The 17,446-nt window shown below is 44.5% G+C and overlaps 1 protein-coding gene across 2 annotated transcripts in view; it reads right to left on the bottom strand.

Moving 5' to 3' along the window:
- LOC125458324 (fibroblast growth factor 18-like) overlaps positions 1-7,100 on the bottom strand; it is a 107,512-nt gene extending 100,412 nt beyond the window's left edge. Inside the window, exons 1-3 of one of the 2 annotated variants that reach the window (XM_048543524.1) lie at positions 6,795-7,100; positions 6,301-6,337; positions 2,126-2,303 (exon numbers count right to left, since the gene is read on the bottom strand). In XM_048543524.1, the coding sequence (XP_048399481.1) occupies positions 2,126-2,297 (172 nt within the window). In that variant the 5' untranslated portion in view covers positions 2,298-2,303; positions 6,301-6,337; positions 6,795-7,100. Of the gene's footprint in view, positions 1-2,125; positions 2,304-6,300; positions 6,338-6,518 lie in introns of both variants that reach the window. The other variant, XM_048543523.1, reaches the window with a different exon arrangement.
- Positions 7,101-17,446: the final 10,346 nt, after the last annotated feature.

Genomic DNA, 17,446 nt, shown 5'->3' on the forward strand with positions numbered 1-17,446 from the left:
CACTATCAAATTAACAGCCAATAGTGAAAGAAGATGCTTAAATATTCGACCCCCTCACTAATAAGGTAAAAGGTAAAGTTGCCAAATGGCTGCTCTGTCATTAGAGAGAGATAACTGATGGTCATTCAATCTGGGAGAGGGGAGAGATTGAGAAGGAGAGTCCTTTATGGTAACCTCAGTCAGGCTGAAATTAAATTCAAGCTGTTGGTGTCACTCTGCATTGTAAACTAGTCATCCAACCAACTGAGCTGATAGCCCACCCTTCTGTCCCACTGATAAGTGAACTTTTCTAGGTTAATAAATTATTCTTTCTTCTTCTGCTGACTTGCATTGAGGTGTTACTTGCACCTCGTCTGCAAGCTCATCTGTGAGTGGCATCATCCATGCATGAACCCAAACAATGGATGCCAGTTTGGTATTCAGTACAGAGACACATCAAAGTACACCAGATACTGGGATCTGCAGCAATACAGAGTAAGTTTGATCCCAGGTCTCAGCAAGACCAGGTGCCCTCTGCTGGAGAACAACGTCATGGGTACCATGACAGGATACAGTGTTCTAGAATTTGTAAAAAGAACTTAATGAAGGTCCCATTCCCTGTTCTGATTCGAATGAACTCTGCATATATTGGCACAATAAAAATGGTAAGAAAACATAGGAACCTTCCCCTAATTATTACAGGATAGGCTTGAAGGAGAGATAGACTAACAATATAATTCTTTCGATTAAAATGTATCAATATCACACCCCTCCAAAAATGCATCATTTAGCTGCAGTAAAGTACTCAGGTACTGGTGCCCTCCGAGTCCAAAGGCTGCATATTCAGGACCCTCACTTAGAACTTGAGATTAAATTCCACTGCATATTGAAGCATGGTTTATCACTGGGAACTGTCTTTTTGCATTAGATACTGAACCATCTGCCTGCTCAGGTTGATGTTAAAATTCAAAGATACCTTTTAAAGAGGAGCAAGCAAGTTCCACGGTATCCAGGCCAACATTCATCCCTCAACCAATGTCATAGAAAGCTGACTAACTCGACATTTATCCTACTTACTGACAGTGGAAATGTACTCTGTGCCAACTATCTGTTATGCTCGTTCACAGAACAACAGTGATTGCAACCTCACTGGCTTTGAAACTCAATAAACTGTCTTGGGGTTATAAAAGTTACCATAGAAATGTAAACTCTCTCACTGTGCTTGAGAAGCAGTTTACATATACATCACATTAACAAACATAATGCCTTAAAAGGGAAAAAGCAATTTTTAAAAATCAGCAATACTGAATTTTGGATATACTGGTCATATTGGAACTCCACTTTGAAGTATACAAGTCAGCCCCATTTACCTCATTTGCCAGTTTCACTAATGGGCGTGGGAAGGCTATGGCCCAGTGGTATTATTGCTGGCCTGTTAATCCAGAGACCCAGATAACATTCTGTGGACCTAGGTTCAAATCCTGCCGTGGCAGATGGTGGAATCTGAATTCAATAAAAATGTCTGGAATTAAGAATCTAATGATGCCCATGAATTGACTGTCAGGAAAAGCCCATCTGTTTCACTAATGTCCTTTAGAGAAGGAAATGATCATCCTTACCTGGTATAGCCTACATGTGACTCCAGACCCACAGCAATGTGGTTGACTCTGAGCTGCCCTCTGGGCAATTAGGGATGGATAATAAATGCTGCCGAGCCACTGATGCCCTCATCCCACGAATGAATATAAAAAATTTGAACTGTCTGACACTCACCAAGGGCCATATGGCATCCATCGTCCTATTTCCCAATCCAACCTCTCATTACAGCTGTAAATTAGGCAAAATAAGTCCTGGGAATCATTCATTTGCCCCTCAAGAGATAGTGATACAATGCAAAATAAACCACTCTGAAATCAAACAGATGAGCATGAGGAGTGACAGAAAGAGAAAAGCTGAAGAACATTTTAATGTCATTTGATCATGCCTGCAGATGGCATTATACTCACAACTTCTTAACTGTGTTTATGTATTTTTATTTGTAACGCCAAGCACTGCCTCAGGTACACAGCTGGCAATTGAAACTCTCACATCTGCTATTAATGCAGCATCAGCCAGCCCTGAGCTGCTCCTATCAGTCAGTTCTTACCATACTTGTTCCCATCTTCGCCTTTGGCACTGATCTTCCTTCCTAGAACTTGCAGGTGTTTCCCGCTGGTACGGCTGTACAACTGGTACAGGCGCACGTACTTGCGGCTTGTGTCATCCCTCAGTCTGGTGTGATTCTCCACGTGAGGCCTGAAATCTGTGTTCTCCTCCATCGAGGCCTACAGTCAGCATGAGAAAAAGGCAGGGAAAGATATAACGCCCAATGGTACAATCAGTAACATCCAATGCCCTGAACCCCAGGCAACTATCATGATAAATGCTTCTAGATCGTGAAAGTTGAAATAAAACCAAAAGAGCCGACTGTTCATTCTACACCTGTAAACCTGAGATCATTAAAACCACGCTAACTCACACCTAATATTGTTCACTTATTACCAAATTTGTGCTGATCTACTGTGACTTCCAGTTAATCAATTCCTCAACTGTAAATCTCGTCTCCTTATTTTCACTTCTCCTCATGCGTCATCTCTCTGTAATCTCCTTCAGCTGCATTACCGTCTGTGATATAATCCACACATCTAATTGAAACTTCTTGATCATTTTAATAGCTTTACCATTGTGGCTTCAACTACCTCAGACCTAAAGTCTGGAATTTTATAACTAAACCTCTCTTCCTTTCTCCTCCTTTAAGGTATTCTCTCAAAACCAGCTCTTTCATCAAACTTTTCATATCTGCCCTAATGTCACCTCATGCAATTTAGTGTCACACTTTGCTTTATACTGCTCCTGTGAAACATCTTGAGACATTTAGAAGTGCTGTATGTCCATATATAAAACAGGGTTGTTGTGTGTGTCATTTTTCTAGCTCCATTTGTCGCACTTCTAGCTCAAATTTGGTTGGATATAAGTTCAGGGTCTTTGGAAAAATTACTCAGTGCGTACTGTGAGGGTGCTGTACTGTCACTTATGAAAACGTTTAGATGAGATGCTGAACTGAGGTTCCAGCTGCTCTCTTAGGTTGATACAAAAATTCAACACAACAATTTGAAGAACAGTGTGTTTCTCGTGGCCAACTTTTCCCTTTCAACTACATCACTAAAACCCTCTGCCTGGTCATTTTCACATTCCAAATTTCATGATTTTTGAACATACCAAACACTTTTCAGCCATAAGTGTTTCCGACGTGTGATCGCTGTCAGAAACACAGCAGCCAAAGTACTGATGACTGGGTCCTTCAAACAGCAATATGACTATGGTCAGAAAATGCTTTTTTAAAAACGTTGATTGAGGGATAATTGTTCACCAGCATACCAGGGAGAAAAGCACAAGAAAGGTAGAGAGGATCAGTTATGAAATTCCAGACTTTAGGGACAAGCCAGCTAAAGGTACAATGGTGAAGCTATTACAACCAGGGCTGATCAAGGGCTCTTTTTTCATTGTGTCACAAGAATATTTTACATTAATCTGAGAACACAGACTGGGCTTGATTAAATATATCATATGGCGTTATATGCAAATCAGCATGGAGTACATACGACAAATTAGCATGGATTATATATTACAAATCAGCATGGAATACATACTTCAAGATGGCATGGATTATGTGCTGCAAATCAGTATGGAACATATACTACAAATCAGTATGGAATGTATTCCAAAAGTCAGCATGGAAGAATTACCACAGATCAGCATGGATTATATACTACAAGTCAGCATTGATTATTTACAACATGTTAGCATGGGATACATGCTACAAGTCAGCATTGATTATATAATACAAGTGTCTGGTATAGAACACAGCCTGCATCCTCCAACTCAGAGGCCAGAAAGCTACCATATTACAAATGAGCCAATGAGTTCTACCTGTGTTGAGGTTTAATGTTAAGCAGGCACTTTTTGATGTTTTGGCACTTTAAAACTGGCCAGGCTTCTAATTACTGTAAATATCCCGTTTAAAGTGAGTAATATTCAATTCTCAGTTTAATGCAAAACAAAATTATCTGTTAGATTTTAGTTTGACTCTTAATCTGCTAGATTCCAGTTGTCAACAATTTAAAGGCTTCATTTTTTGATATTATTTACTTTGAGTAACTGTGAACCCAGTGGTTCTATTCAAATGCTTAGACTTTTACATTAGCACATAACCGGACAGAATGAACGTAAAACCGGGTTATCGGATTAGTAGAGTTTGTAACTTCCATTTACAAGATTGGTAGACAGTGCTAATCCCACTGTGAAACACTAGAATAACACCATGCTACGCTTAAAAGTTTTTAATTTTTAAAAAGTTTTTTTATTTCCAATATTAGATTAACTTTATGTTGTTACATTCACCATTGCAATGTTCTGGCATATTCTGAACATTGCACAATTTATGTAAACTAAATATCACTGCTGAAATTTACACAGAAACAGATGCCTAGGGAAAATGAATGGTATACTTGCTGCACATTATGTACAACTGTATAAATCACCTCACACTGTATATTTTACTGTAGAGAATCACTTGATAGAGCATAATTAATAGTAAGGGATTTGGTCTACACAGAATAAATAACTGCATGGGATTCCATCTTTACAAGGTAAATAACCGAATGGGTTTTAGTTCATGTCAAAAATAAAAAGTGTATTTCACAGAATCATAGAATTCCTTGGAGTGTGGGAGCAGCCTATTCAGCCCATTAATTCCACACCAGCCCTCTGACGAACATCCCACCCAAACCCTTCCCCACCCTATCTCTGTAATCTCGCATTTCCTTTGGCTAATCCACCTAGCCACTCTATTTGATTCACTCTATACTACTTATGTGCATAACAGTATACAATCCACACCAGAAAGTATATAAATATGGGATTCATTCTAAATGACCAACATACAACTGCATGGGATTCACTCCACCCAGTATACTGGCTGAACGTTACACACTACAGTGTGTAAATAACTGCATATGCAGTACCAATTTCTGTGTTGAATTTATTCTATATTGTATGTACAACTGTTTCTTGGTTGTAAGGCAATAATGAAGCATCCTAAAGTCATGAAAGAAACCATATAAATGCAAGTTCTTCATGCTTTTTGGAAACAAAACAGTCCTTGCACTTAGCACTTAGTTTTGCATTGTTGAGGTCCCTGTTATGTACCTTTCAGTGAGTGGGCCAGAAGCTTAGCATAGTGTGCAGTATCTTTTAATTTCTCTTCCTGATCCATGGTATCTTTGGGATCCTGAATGAAGTATCAGTCATGGCTCAGTTGGAGCCTCATTTCAGTGGTTTGTGGGTTCAAACTCCATTCCAGGGACTGCAACACAAAAACCTCGGCTAATACTTCATTGCAGTGGAGGAGACGTTACACAGTCTATTTTGGACGAGTGTTTACAACTTAGACGGCACCTAGGCTCTTAGCTGAACGTAAAAGATTCCGTATATCTCTACGGGGAAGGAGCAGGAAAGTTCTATCCTGCCCAATATATATATCCTAGCCAACACCACTCACGCCTGATGATCTGGTCACTGCTGTATGTGTAAAGTAAGTCTTTATCTTTTAAAGGGAACCTTACAGTCAGATAAATCTCTTCCACTCCCAGTGAGCACTGGGGGCAGGTGCATAGTTGGCTCCGCTTCACGCGGATTTTTTTTTGCAGTCAGTCTGCACTGATTTTCAAAACATTGCTTTTCATTTCAATTTTGCACTCTTTGGAAAAAATTATTATTTTAAGTGGATCCCTCATCAGCAGGAATCGCCTCCGGGTTTTCCGTCCTCCCCGCCCCCACCCATTTGGTAATTTGGGGGTGGGGGAGATGGGGGTGAATCCTCAGGGCACGGCGTTTCTGATCTCTCAAACTATCCCAAGCTGAACAGTAAATATCCACATCTGGAAATATTCGAGTTATGCAGAATTCTCTCAGACCTTTCTTGTAGTTTCACAAGATCCGATCCAAATGGTTGCACATTGCTTATAACAAAAATCAGCAAATCGCCCACACTTATGAGGCAAATCTCCAGTTAACGTGCTACATTCGCAAAAGGAATGTACCTTCAAAAGAATATGAATTACATTACCTGCGGAATTGCACTGGACTTTGTAAAATTATGGTTTTTAGGTCAGAACTATTCTGCCAGAGGCTGAATGGTTGTTTTAAACAAATTTCTAGCCATATATTTAGTTTATATAAGATGTGGAAATCCGAAGTGGCTTAAAACGGTATAGTACTAACCTCTATTCCAAAGCACAGTAGTATCACGTGTAAACATCTGAGAGAGAGAAAATACAAAAACAATAAGTGTTTCACGTCTCCGGATACCTATTCTCTGCAATTAAAACGTGTTTAATTCCACCTTTAAAACAACCCCTTGTTCAAGAAAACAAATTAACAGTAGCAATAAAATCACAAATTAAAACAGAAACTCGGTCAGAAAGTTGCGAGATGCTTACAGGCAAATGAACGTTGAACAGGCCGGGTTCATAGCTGTGGATGTTCAAAAAGGTATAAATTTTTAAAAATCTGATAACGATTGCAAGAGGGAAAATAAAAGAGGGGACTGGGAATAAATTAAAAGCGGCTTTAATCCGTTTGATTGCTGCTCGGTGCCACCTCAGTGATTGGAGTGTAGGGGAGTGAGTCTCCCTTCTGGGACCTGGTGCTCATGCGGAGAAGTACGAGGTGGGAGTGAGAGTGTCTCAAGCTTCTTCACAGCGGCATCAACCAACCTTGTCCGCGGCGCCGAGACGTGCAAGGTAGTCGGTTTCTCAAGGTCCTTTAACCAGCCTCCCTCCTCGATCAATTCCACTCAGGGACCCACCCTTCAACAAAACAGCGGCTGCTCTGCGGAATACATCTCCTGCACTTGAAATAATCACTGTGGATTAAAGGTGCAGCCCAGGCGGAATATTTGCTCTGACAGTGTTTTATTTCTCTCTCACTTTCTGTCTGTATAGCACTAAGGTTTCACCTCTGATGCGAGCTCTCTCCAGTCTCTCTGTACCCTCTGATTAATTCTCCATGTGTCCTTCTGGGACGTAGCGAAGATACACACACACACACACACACACAGAGCAAGGTAGAGAAAGAGGTGTGACAGACTCCCCCCCCGTGCCAATTCGAGGACAACTGCCCGGAACCGTAAGGGGTGCTGCAGCCTGGTACCACAGCAAGTGTACGACCCCCTGACCGCTCCGTCCAGCCCCCGCTCCCTCTCCACATTACCCCTCTACAGCATCGACTGGGCTCCCGCAATCTCAGGGCAGCAGTGGCATGAAAGCAGAGTGAGAGATTTTTTTAAAAAAGCATACACATGGACAAAATCATAGGATTGTAAGCTGTCTAAAAGACAACTATCCCCATAAACGAGTTGCAAGAAATAATATTCATTCCGAGAACGAGAGAACTTTCCTGAAAGTTAATTTGAGGGCCACGAGAACTGATACTTTGCCTTCAGTATGACATCAGTGCTGAGCCGTTGCATCCCATTCCTCCTTTCGTCTCTGTTGTAATTACAGATCTTTTTTAAAAAAGGAACCTATTGCTGTAACCTCTGCCTGAAGTGTCCAGTATGTGGCAGTTAAGTGAGTTACTTTTGTTCAGCAATACAGTAATAAGAAAGGAAGGACAGAGTGATGGTCAAGACTGTAAAACAGATAAAGAGAAAAACACAATTAATTAATTAAACAAGGAGCAGATGGAACGATAAATAAAGCAAGAGCAAAGCAAAGAGACAAATTGCAAAATAATACCGGAAGTAGAAGCAGACGGAGAGGGCACTAAATGAAAGAGGGAGTAGAGGCAGACAGACGGAACACTAAATGAAGCAGGGAATAGAGATGGAGAAAGAAGAAAAGTCAGAATGAAACGGTATTTAACAATACAGGGAGCAGCCACAGACAGAGGCAGATCAGAATTAAAGGCAGTGTAAAAATAAAATGGGGAGGACAGACAGCAAGACCGGGGGTCACAGAATAAAAGGTAAAGTCGGGAGAAAAGAAGTAGATAGATAAACAGAGACAGAGAGAGGGAGACTAAATGAAAATTAAAAATGATAGGCAGGAAGATGGGCAGAGAGAGAGACGGGCAGAGAGAGAGACAGACAGAAAGAGGCAAACAAATAAGTCGACAAAGAGAAACTTAGAGTAGTCAGAACTGCAGAGGCACTGGAGCCAGAGGACATCAGACCCTTTGCTTTCTGAGCCAAAGACTGACCATTTTAGAAACTTCATTACTATTTATAAATTCTTCAAGGGAAATAAATTGTTCATTTCCCCGTGCATCTGATGCATTCAGCTCACTGTCCCTTACCCTTATAATAATCAATCTTAAATGGTTTTTGATCCATTAATGCATATAGCAACGAAATAGTAATTGTTGATGATGAAATCAACAAATTGTCTTCATTAATGGGAGAGGTGTATTGCCTGTACAAAATGGGAAATGTATTTTCATAATTCATTCAATTAAACAAGGCAGGGACTGCTTGAGGCCTATTGATTAAGGAAAGATTTTCTGCTCATTTATGCAGTAATATTGGCATAATCCAGTTGGAATTAACTGAATCAGTGTAAAAGACTAGGAAATCTTAAACATCGGTAAGCTACACCCATGGCTATTTCTATCTGTGTTGTCTGAACACATGTAGGTAAGTTGAACTTTTAAGTAACCTGAATCTGATTCCACTCATAAAGCTTTTGTTTTGGTTTAATCATGGGACAAGGATATCACTGGCTAGGACAGTATTACCCAGAGGGCAGTTAAGAGTCACATATAGACCAAACCAGGTAAGTTTCCCTCACATTTGTGAACCAGATTTCTTCCTCCCTCCAAACATTCAACAATGGATTCAGATGTCATCATTAGATTTTTATTTCCAATTTTTTTTTCCAATTTTTTTATTGAATTCAAATTCCACCATCTGCCATAGTGGGATTTGTACCAGGTCTCTGGATTAACAGTCCAGCAATAATACCATTGGCTATCACCTCCCACTGCCCACAAACCCAAGTCAAAATAACAAATAAATTCATTTTCTCAAGTGCACAACACTACTAAGCAAATTTAAGATTATATAATTTTTCATTTTACTGAGAAACTTACTAATGTATACAAATTAAATTACTACATGGTTTTAAGTATTTTAGTGATTTAAAAGCAAGTAAGCCATAGGGGGAGGATTGGACACTGAGTGAAAATGCTTACTTTTGGTGATAAGTCTATTTTTATCTGCTTTAATAAACTGTGACAGGCTCCCATTCTCAAAGATATTAATATATTTTCCCATAGGAAAAAAATAGAAACAATTTCATTCATTTACACTGGCCACCTTTACTGCTTCGCTTTATGGAAGATTTTATGCTTGTGATTATGCAAATAAATTTTAGCAGAAAGGTGCAATTTTAAAAACATCTCAGGCACAATTTCCCAATTATCTCCGATGTAAAAGTTTTTAAGAATATATATTAACTTTAATTTTAGCATCTATAATAACTATCCAAGGCTGTGTGCACATAGGAAAAGGAAAAGGAATAGATCATTCAGCACCTTTGGCAGACTTCAGTATTCAATGAGATTATAAAAAGCTTAAAGAGCTGCAGATGCTGTAAATCAGGAACAAAAACAAAGTTGCTGGAAAAGCTCAGCAGGTCTGGCAGCATCTGTGGAGGAGAAAACAGAGTTAACGTTTTGGGTCAGGTGACCCTTCCTCAGAACAAGACAAAGGGCCAGTTCTGAGGAAGGGTCACCAGACCCAAAACGTTAACTCTGTTTTCTCCTCCATAGATGTTGCCAGACATGCTGAGCTTCTCCAGTAACTTTGTTTTTGTTCAATAAGATTTTGACTGATTTGTGTCCTGACTTCCTCTACAGCTTTGTAGCATAGTTTAATGTGCTTCACAAGGCAAATAAAGCCAATTTAATGTATTGTTTACTCTTTACATCAAATTCCACTTGAGATTGGATCTGAATCACAATTATTCCTTCCCTTCTACCTGGATAATCCTCTTCCATCCAAGTTAGACTTGGGTCCTTTATTGCAGGATAACAAGCCTAAGTCACAAAGAAACAAATTAAATTTGGAGGAAACACATTGATTTTACAAATACTTCTGAAAAACAAAATATATCAAGAATTGGGAAATTTTGTTGAAATCAAGTTTTCAGATCATATGGTAGATTAGAGATCTAAAGAGTTCTGAGAAAAAATAAGCTTATAAAAGTTGGTTCATTAATTGGAATAATTCAAATTTTGCAATTGTAATTGTAATTTGTTATTTTGCAATTGATTAGCACTGTGCAGAGATGTGTCTGTGTGTGTAGTTGTTGAATGGCAGTGTTATTGAATGTATATCTGTATATTCCTATGTTCGTACCTATTGATGTGTGTGCATTGGCTGCTAACAGCAGTTTTCCCAACAGAAAGGTGAGAAACATGGTCCTGAAAGTAAAGCCTTTTAGAAATGACAATCTCCCCACTTCAGGAACAGGCTGGTCCTTGGGGATTTTTTGTTTGTCTGTGCTATCAGAATCAAGCTCCCATTTCAGCAGCTCTGGGGAAGAGGGGTCTTTCACACATTACCTCATTAGGTGTTTGTTGTCATCTATGATTTATCAAGGATCTGCCATTATTGGGTGGTTCAGGTGATTTCAGATGGTTCTCAAATCTGAAATAATTTTCTTGTTTCTCTCAGCTTAATTGTAGCTCTTCTCAACTCTGACACAATGAAAGGATTAATTCCAACTCCTGATTTACTCACTAACTCAATAAGGTTACTATGACATAGTCAGTCAGAGTTACCAACTTCCAGAATTCATGTTAAGATAAATGCCTCTTCAGGTGCACATTAAATATCACATGTCACTATTTGTACATGTGCAGGGGAAATTTTGTTTCGGAGTCTAGTCTAATATTTAACCCTCAGTCAATATCACTCAAACAGATTTAATTATTATTAAATCTGATTTCTGATGAAGGGTCTAGACCCGAAATGTCAGCTTTTCTGCTCCTAAGATGCTGCTTGGCCTGCTGTGTTCATCCAGCTCCACACCTTGTTATCTTTAATTATTATCTCGCTGCTGTTTGTGGAACTTACCTTACACAAATTATCAGCTGTATTTCCTCCATTACAGCAATGCCTATATGCGAAAGATACCATATAAATGCAAGCCTTTCTTAAGTTAGGTGACCATATACCTCAACTATATTACACAATGCAACAGCCACCTGCACAGAGAATCAGTACCAACTCTGACTAAAAACATTTATTGTTTAAGAACCTGATTGAAATTTAATTAAATTTTGAATAAATGCTTGATGGAGTGAACGATCCAGTGAAGACATAAATTACCAACAGCTAATACTTGACCGGGAGATCTAATGCAAAAGGCATTTCCATTTTTTCCCAAGCCAAAAATATTACTCATGATTTTGGGGTCATAGTTTAATATATAAAAATTTTATATTCATCTTATCAATTTAATTCAAAGGGCTACTCAGTAGAATTACAAGTTAGATTATTATCACTCCATTTTCACCTGAGGTGCAGATTCTTTCGCCTTCTTCACCTGTGCACCAAGTGAGATGTCAGTCCTGTGATCTCAATCTTCTGTTCTATTTCAATTTAATCCAGTGCAGCCGAGGTGCTTCAAAAGTAGTTCTGCTGCCACCTGCGGGTCACTTTACGGAACTGTTGTGAACTCCAGGCCTGTCAGCGAACTGCGAATACCTCAAACTGAAAACACAAAATGTTTGTGAACACAAGAATTGCATAATTATTACATCTTGAGGAATTTTTGTACTTGGGAGAAACCATTTGCAAGTTTCCTCTCCAATTTTCATCTTGGCTTGATTGATTAAACTCTTGTTTCTGAATCAGAATGTTGTTTTATTTATTCATGTAACATAGCTATCATTAGCATGCAATTATTGCCCATCATCATTTACTCTTGAATGTGATGATGAGCTGTCTTTTTCAACTGCTGCAATCCATGTTGTGTGGGTACTTTTAGTTAAGAAATTAGAGGATTTTTCCCACAATGGTGGTATATTTCCATATTGGGATGGTAGATAATTTGGAAGTGGAAAGTTCAAGTGATGATATTTCCAAGCATTTGCTGTCCTTGTGTTGCTAGGTAATAAGGTTGCAACTGTAGTGTGCAGTGCATCTTTTAAATAGTACACAAGGTAAGCATGGTGGCCAAGGGTACAAAGTGGTGGATTGAATGCCAATCAAAGGGCTGCATTGTCTCAGATGATGTCAAGCTGTAGTTGCTGAAGTTAAATTCTTTCAGAAGACTAAGGAGTATTCCAACATGCTCCTGGTTATGCTTTGTACACAGTGCAAAGACTTCTGGAGTCAGGAATTGCCACAGAATTCTCAACCTCTGATCTGCTCTTGTAGCCACAATATTTATGTCATTGTCCTGGTTGCATTTCTGGCCATGACCCCAAGGTAATGATAGGGTGATTTTCTGCAACGGTATTACCTTTAAATATCAATGGGAGGTGTTTGGTAACTCTTGATTTGGTGGTGATACCTATGTGCCATGAATGCTACTTGCCACTGTCCGAGCTTGAGTGTTGATCAGATCTTGGAGCATGTGGGCATGGTTTGTTTCATAAGCAGGACAGTCAACACTGTGCAATCATCTGTGAACATCTCTACTTACGAAGGAAAGATCATTGATGAAACAGTTGAAAATGCTTTTATTTTGGACACTGGCCTGAAGAACTCTTGCAATTATGTCCTGGGAGTAGTAGCCTCTAACAATCACAACTAAGTTCTACATGCGAGGTGTGATTCCAGCCAGTGCAGAGCTTTCCCTTAATTTTCATTGACTTCTAATTTACTAAAATTCCTCTTTGTCACACTTGGTCAAGTAGCTGTTTTGAATTAGTCTAAAGATTTGAACATGTAATCCAGGATGATACTTGAATACAAAATTGAATGGCAGCTGCTTTGAGCTGCGGGTCGTTTTTTTGTCATAGGTTTTACTTCAGGCTTGAAAAATATACCTGAATGGACTCATTCAAAAGTCAGGATAATTTAAGTTACATATTTTTCACCATATTTTGTTTTTATTTTACAAATGAACTGAACACCAATAATGCTGTCCATATCTGAGCCTGTACATGTGCGAACATGTGTTTGAGTGCAGTGTTATTGTCTTTTGTACATCTGTGTGCATGTATTAAGTGCTATCAGTAATTTCCCAATGGAAAAATATGAAATACTTAGCCCTGAGCATCAGGCTCTAAAACAATCAAGCAAGCTAAATCACGCCATTTGGAGCTTCACTCTGCTCAACCAGTTCCCTTTCTTTCTCCATTCTTTTTCTCTTCTTCTCACTCCTCTCTGCAGTAATTCTATTCCTCACACTCCTGTCCGTCTAACGACCTAGCAAGGGAGTCAGGAAGTAGTCAGGCCACGGCCAGGAACCGTGTGGCGGGAGCTGCATGCGTGGGCGGTGTTCTGTAGCGACAGTGGATCGAGCGTAGGCCAGAGTGACAGCAGCAGAAGAAGAGTGGGCTGGTCAGGGGGCGAGACCAGGCTGCTGAGACAATCAGTGGTAAGAGTAGGCCGGTGAGGTGGTGATGGCGATGAGAGCGGGGCCGGTGAAACAGTGACGGCAGTGAGTGTGGGGCCGGTGAGACAGTGATGGCAGTGAGAGTGGGGCTGGTGAGACAGTGATGGCAGTGAGAGTGGGGCTGGTGAAGCAGTGATGGCAGTGAGAGTGGGGCTGGTGAGGCAGTGATGGCAGTGAGAGTGGGGCCGGTGAGGTGGTGATGGCGGTGAGACCAAGAGACAGTGACGGCAGTGAGAGCGGGGCTGGTGAGGCGGTGATGGTGGTGAGACCGGGGCCAGTGAGACAGTGACGGCAGTGAGAGTGGGGCCGGTGAGACAGTGATGGCGGTGAAAGTGGGGCTGGTGAGGCAGTGATGGCGGTGAAAGTGGGACTGGTGAGACATTGATGGTGGTGAAAGTGGGGCTGGTGAGGCAGTGATGGCAGTGAGAGTGGGGATGGTGAGGCCGTAATGGCGGTGTGAGTGGGGACAGTGTGGCAGTGACAGTGAGAGCGGGGCCGGTGAGGCAGTAATGGCGGAGAGAGTGGGGACGGTGAGGCAGTGACGGTGGTGTGAGTGGGACCAGTGAGGCAGTGATGGCAGTGAGAGTGGGGCCGGTGAGACATTGATGGCGGTGAAAGTGGGGCTTGTGAGGCAGTGATGGCGGTGAGAGTGGGGCTGGTGAGGCCGTGATGGCGGTGTGAGTGGGGAGGGTGAGGCCGTGGTGGCGGTGTGAGTGCAGCCAGTGTGGCAGTGACAGTGAGAGTGGGACCGGTGAGGCAGTGATGGCAGTGAGAGTGGGGCTGGTGAGGCAGTGATGGCGGTGAGAGTGGGGAGGGTGAGGCCATGATGGCGGTGTGAGTGCAGCCAGTGTGGCAGTGACAGTGAGAGTGGGACCGGTGAGGCAGTGATGGCAGTGAGAGTGCGGCTGGTGAGGCAGTAATGGCGGTGAGAGTGGGGCCAGTGACGCATTGATGGCGGTGAGAGTAGAGCCGGTGAGGCAGTGATCACAGTGAGAGTGGGGCCGGTGAGGCAGTGATGGCGGTGAGAGTGGGACCAGTGAGGCAGTGATGGCGGTGAGAGTGGGGCCGGTGAAGCAGTGATGGCGTTGAGAGTGGGGCTGGTGTGGCAGTGATGGCGGTGAGAGGGAGGCCGGTGAGGGAGTGATGGCAGTTAGAGTGGGGCCGCTGTGGCAGCAATGGCGGCGAGAGTGAGGCCGGTGAGGCAGTGACAGCAGGGAGAGTGGGGCTGGTGAGGCAGTGATAGCGGTGAAAGTTGGGCTAGTGAGTCAGTGATTACAGTGAGAGTGGGGCCAGTGAGACTGGAGCCAGTGAGGCAGTGATGGCGGTGAGAGTGAGGCCGGTGAGACAGTGATGGCATTGAGAGTGTGGCCGGTGAGGCAGTGATGGCGGTGAGAGTGGAGCCGGTGAGGCAGTGATGGCGGTGAGAGTGGGGCTGGTGAGGCAATGATGGCGGTGATAGTGGGGCCGGAGAGACAGTGACAGCAGTGTGAGTGGGGCTGGTGAGGCAGTGATGGCAGTGAGAGCGGGGCCGGTGAGACAGTGACAGCGGTGAGACTGGGATTGGTGAGACATTGATGGCGGTGAAAGTGGGGCTGGTGAGGCAGTGATGGCGGTGAGAGTGGGGCTGGTGAGGCAGGGATGGCGGTGAGAGTGGGGCTGCTGAGGCAGTGATGGCGGTGAGAGTGGGGCTGGTGAGGCAGTGATGGCGGTGAGAGTGGGGCCGGTGAGGCAGTGACAGTGAGAGTTGGGCTAGTGAGTCAGTGATGGCGGTGAGAGTGGGGCTGGTGAGACAGTGATGGCGGTGAGAGTGGGGTCGATGAGGCAGTCAGAGTCGGAGTGAGGCCGGTGAGACAGTGACTGTGAGAGTGGGGCCAGTGAGGCAGTGATGGCGGTGAGAGTGGGGCCAGTGAGGCAGTGAGGCCAGTGAGACAGTGAGGGCTGTGAGAGTGGGGCTGCTGAGGCAGTGATGGCGGCGAGAGTGGGGCCGGTGAGACAGTGATGGCGGTGGAGTGGGGCTGGTGAGACAGTGATGGTTTTGAGAGTGGAGCCGGTAGACAGTGATGGCAGTGAGAGGGGGGCCGGTGAAGCAGTAATGGTGTTGACAGTGGAGCCGGTAAGCCCGTGATGGCGGTGAGAGTGGGGCCGGTGAGGCAGTGAGAGTGGGGCCGGTGAGACAGTGATGGCGTTGAGAGTGGAGCCGGTGAGACAGTGATGGCGGTGAGAGTGAGGCCGGTGAGGCAGTAACGGCATTGACAGTGGAGCCGGTGAGACCGTGATGGCGGCGAGAGTGGGGCCGGTGAGACAGTGATGGCGGTGGAGTGGGGCTGGTGAGACAGTGATGGCGGTGAGAGTGTGGTCGGTGAGGCAGAGAGAGTCAGAGTGAGGCCGGTGAGACAGTGACAGTGATAGTGGGGCTGGTGAGGCTGTGATGGCGGTGAGAGTGAGGCCGGTGAGACAGTGAGAGTCAGAGTGAAGCCGATGAGGCAGTGAGAGTGAGAGTGGGGCCGGCGAGGCAGAGATGGCAGTGAGAGTGGGGCCGGTGAGGCAGGGAGAGTCAGAGTGAGGCCAATGAGGCAGTGAGAGTGAGACTGGGGCCGGTGAGGCAGTGATGGCAGTGAGAGTGGGGGTGCTGAGACAGTGATGGCGGTGAGAGTGTGGCCGGTGAGTGCTTGGCCGGTGAGGCAGTGATGGCGGTGAGAGTGAGGCCGGTGAGGCAGTGAGAGTCAGAGTGAGGCCGGTGAGGCAGTGAGAGTGAGACTGGAGCCAGTGAGGCAGTGATGGCGGTGAGAGTGAGGCCGGTGAGACAGTGATGGCATTGAGAGTGTGGCCGGTGAGGCAGTGATGGCGGTGAGAGTGGAGCCGGTGAGGCAGTGATGGCGGTGAGAGTGGGGCTGGTGAGGCAATGATGGCGGTGAGAGTGGGGCCGGAGAGACAGTGACAGCAGTGGGAGTGGGTTTGGTGAGGCAGTGATGGCAGTGAGAGCGGGGCCGGTGAGACAGTGACAGCGGTGAGACTGGGATTGGTGAGACATTGATGGCGGTGAAAGTGGGGCTGGTGAGGCAGTGATGGCGGTGAGAGTGGGACCGGTCAGGCAGTGATGGCGTTGAGAGTGGGGCCGGTGAGGCAGTGATGGCGGTGAGAGTGGAGCCGGTGAGACAGTGATGGCAGTGAGAGTGGGGCCGGTGAGGCAGTGATGGCGGTGAGAGTGGGACCGGTGAGGCAGTGATGGCGGTGAGAGTGGGGCCGGTGTGGCAGTGATGGCGGTGAGAGTGGGGCCGGTGAGGCAGTGATGGCGGTGAGAGTGGGACCGGTGAGGCAGTGATGGCGGTGAGAGTGGGGCCGGTGAAGCAGTGATGGCAGTGACAGTCGGGCTGGTGAGGCAGCAATGGCAGTGAGAGTGAGGCCGGTGAGGCAGTGATAGCAGTGAAAGTTGGGCTAATGAGTCAGTGATTTCGGTGAGAGTGGGGCGTGTGAGAGAGTGATGGCAGTGAGAGTGGGGTCAGTGAGACAGTGATGGCGGTGAGAGTGGGGCCGGTGAGGCAGTGATGGCAGTGAGAGTGGGGCTGCTGAGGCAGTGATGGCGGTGTCAGTGGGGCCAGTGTGACAGTGACAGTGGGAGTGGGGCCAGTGAGGCAGTGATGGCGGTGAGAGTGGGGCTGCTGAGGCAGTGATGGGGTTGACAGTGGAGCCAGTGAGGCATTGGTGGCATTGAGAGTGGGATCGGTGAGGCAGTGATGGCGGTGAGAGTGGGGCCGGTGAGGCAATGATGGCGGTGAGCGCGGGGCCAGTGTGGC

This window comes from Stegostoma tigrinum, chromosome 13 (assembly GCF_030684315.1).
Source record: "Stegostoma tigrinum isolate sSteTig4 chromosome 13, sSteTig4.hap1, whole genome shotgun sequence".
Taxonomy (NCBI): Eukaryota; Metazoa; Chordata; class Chondrichthyes; order Orectolobiformes; family Stegostomatidae; genus Stegostoma; species Stegostoma tigrinum.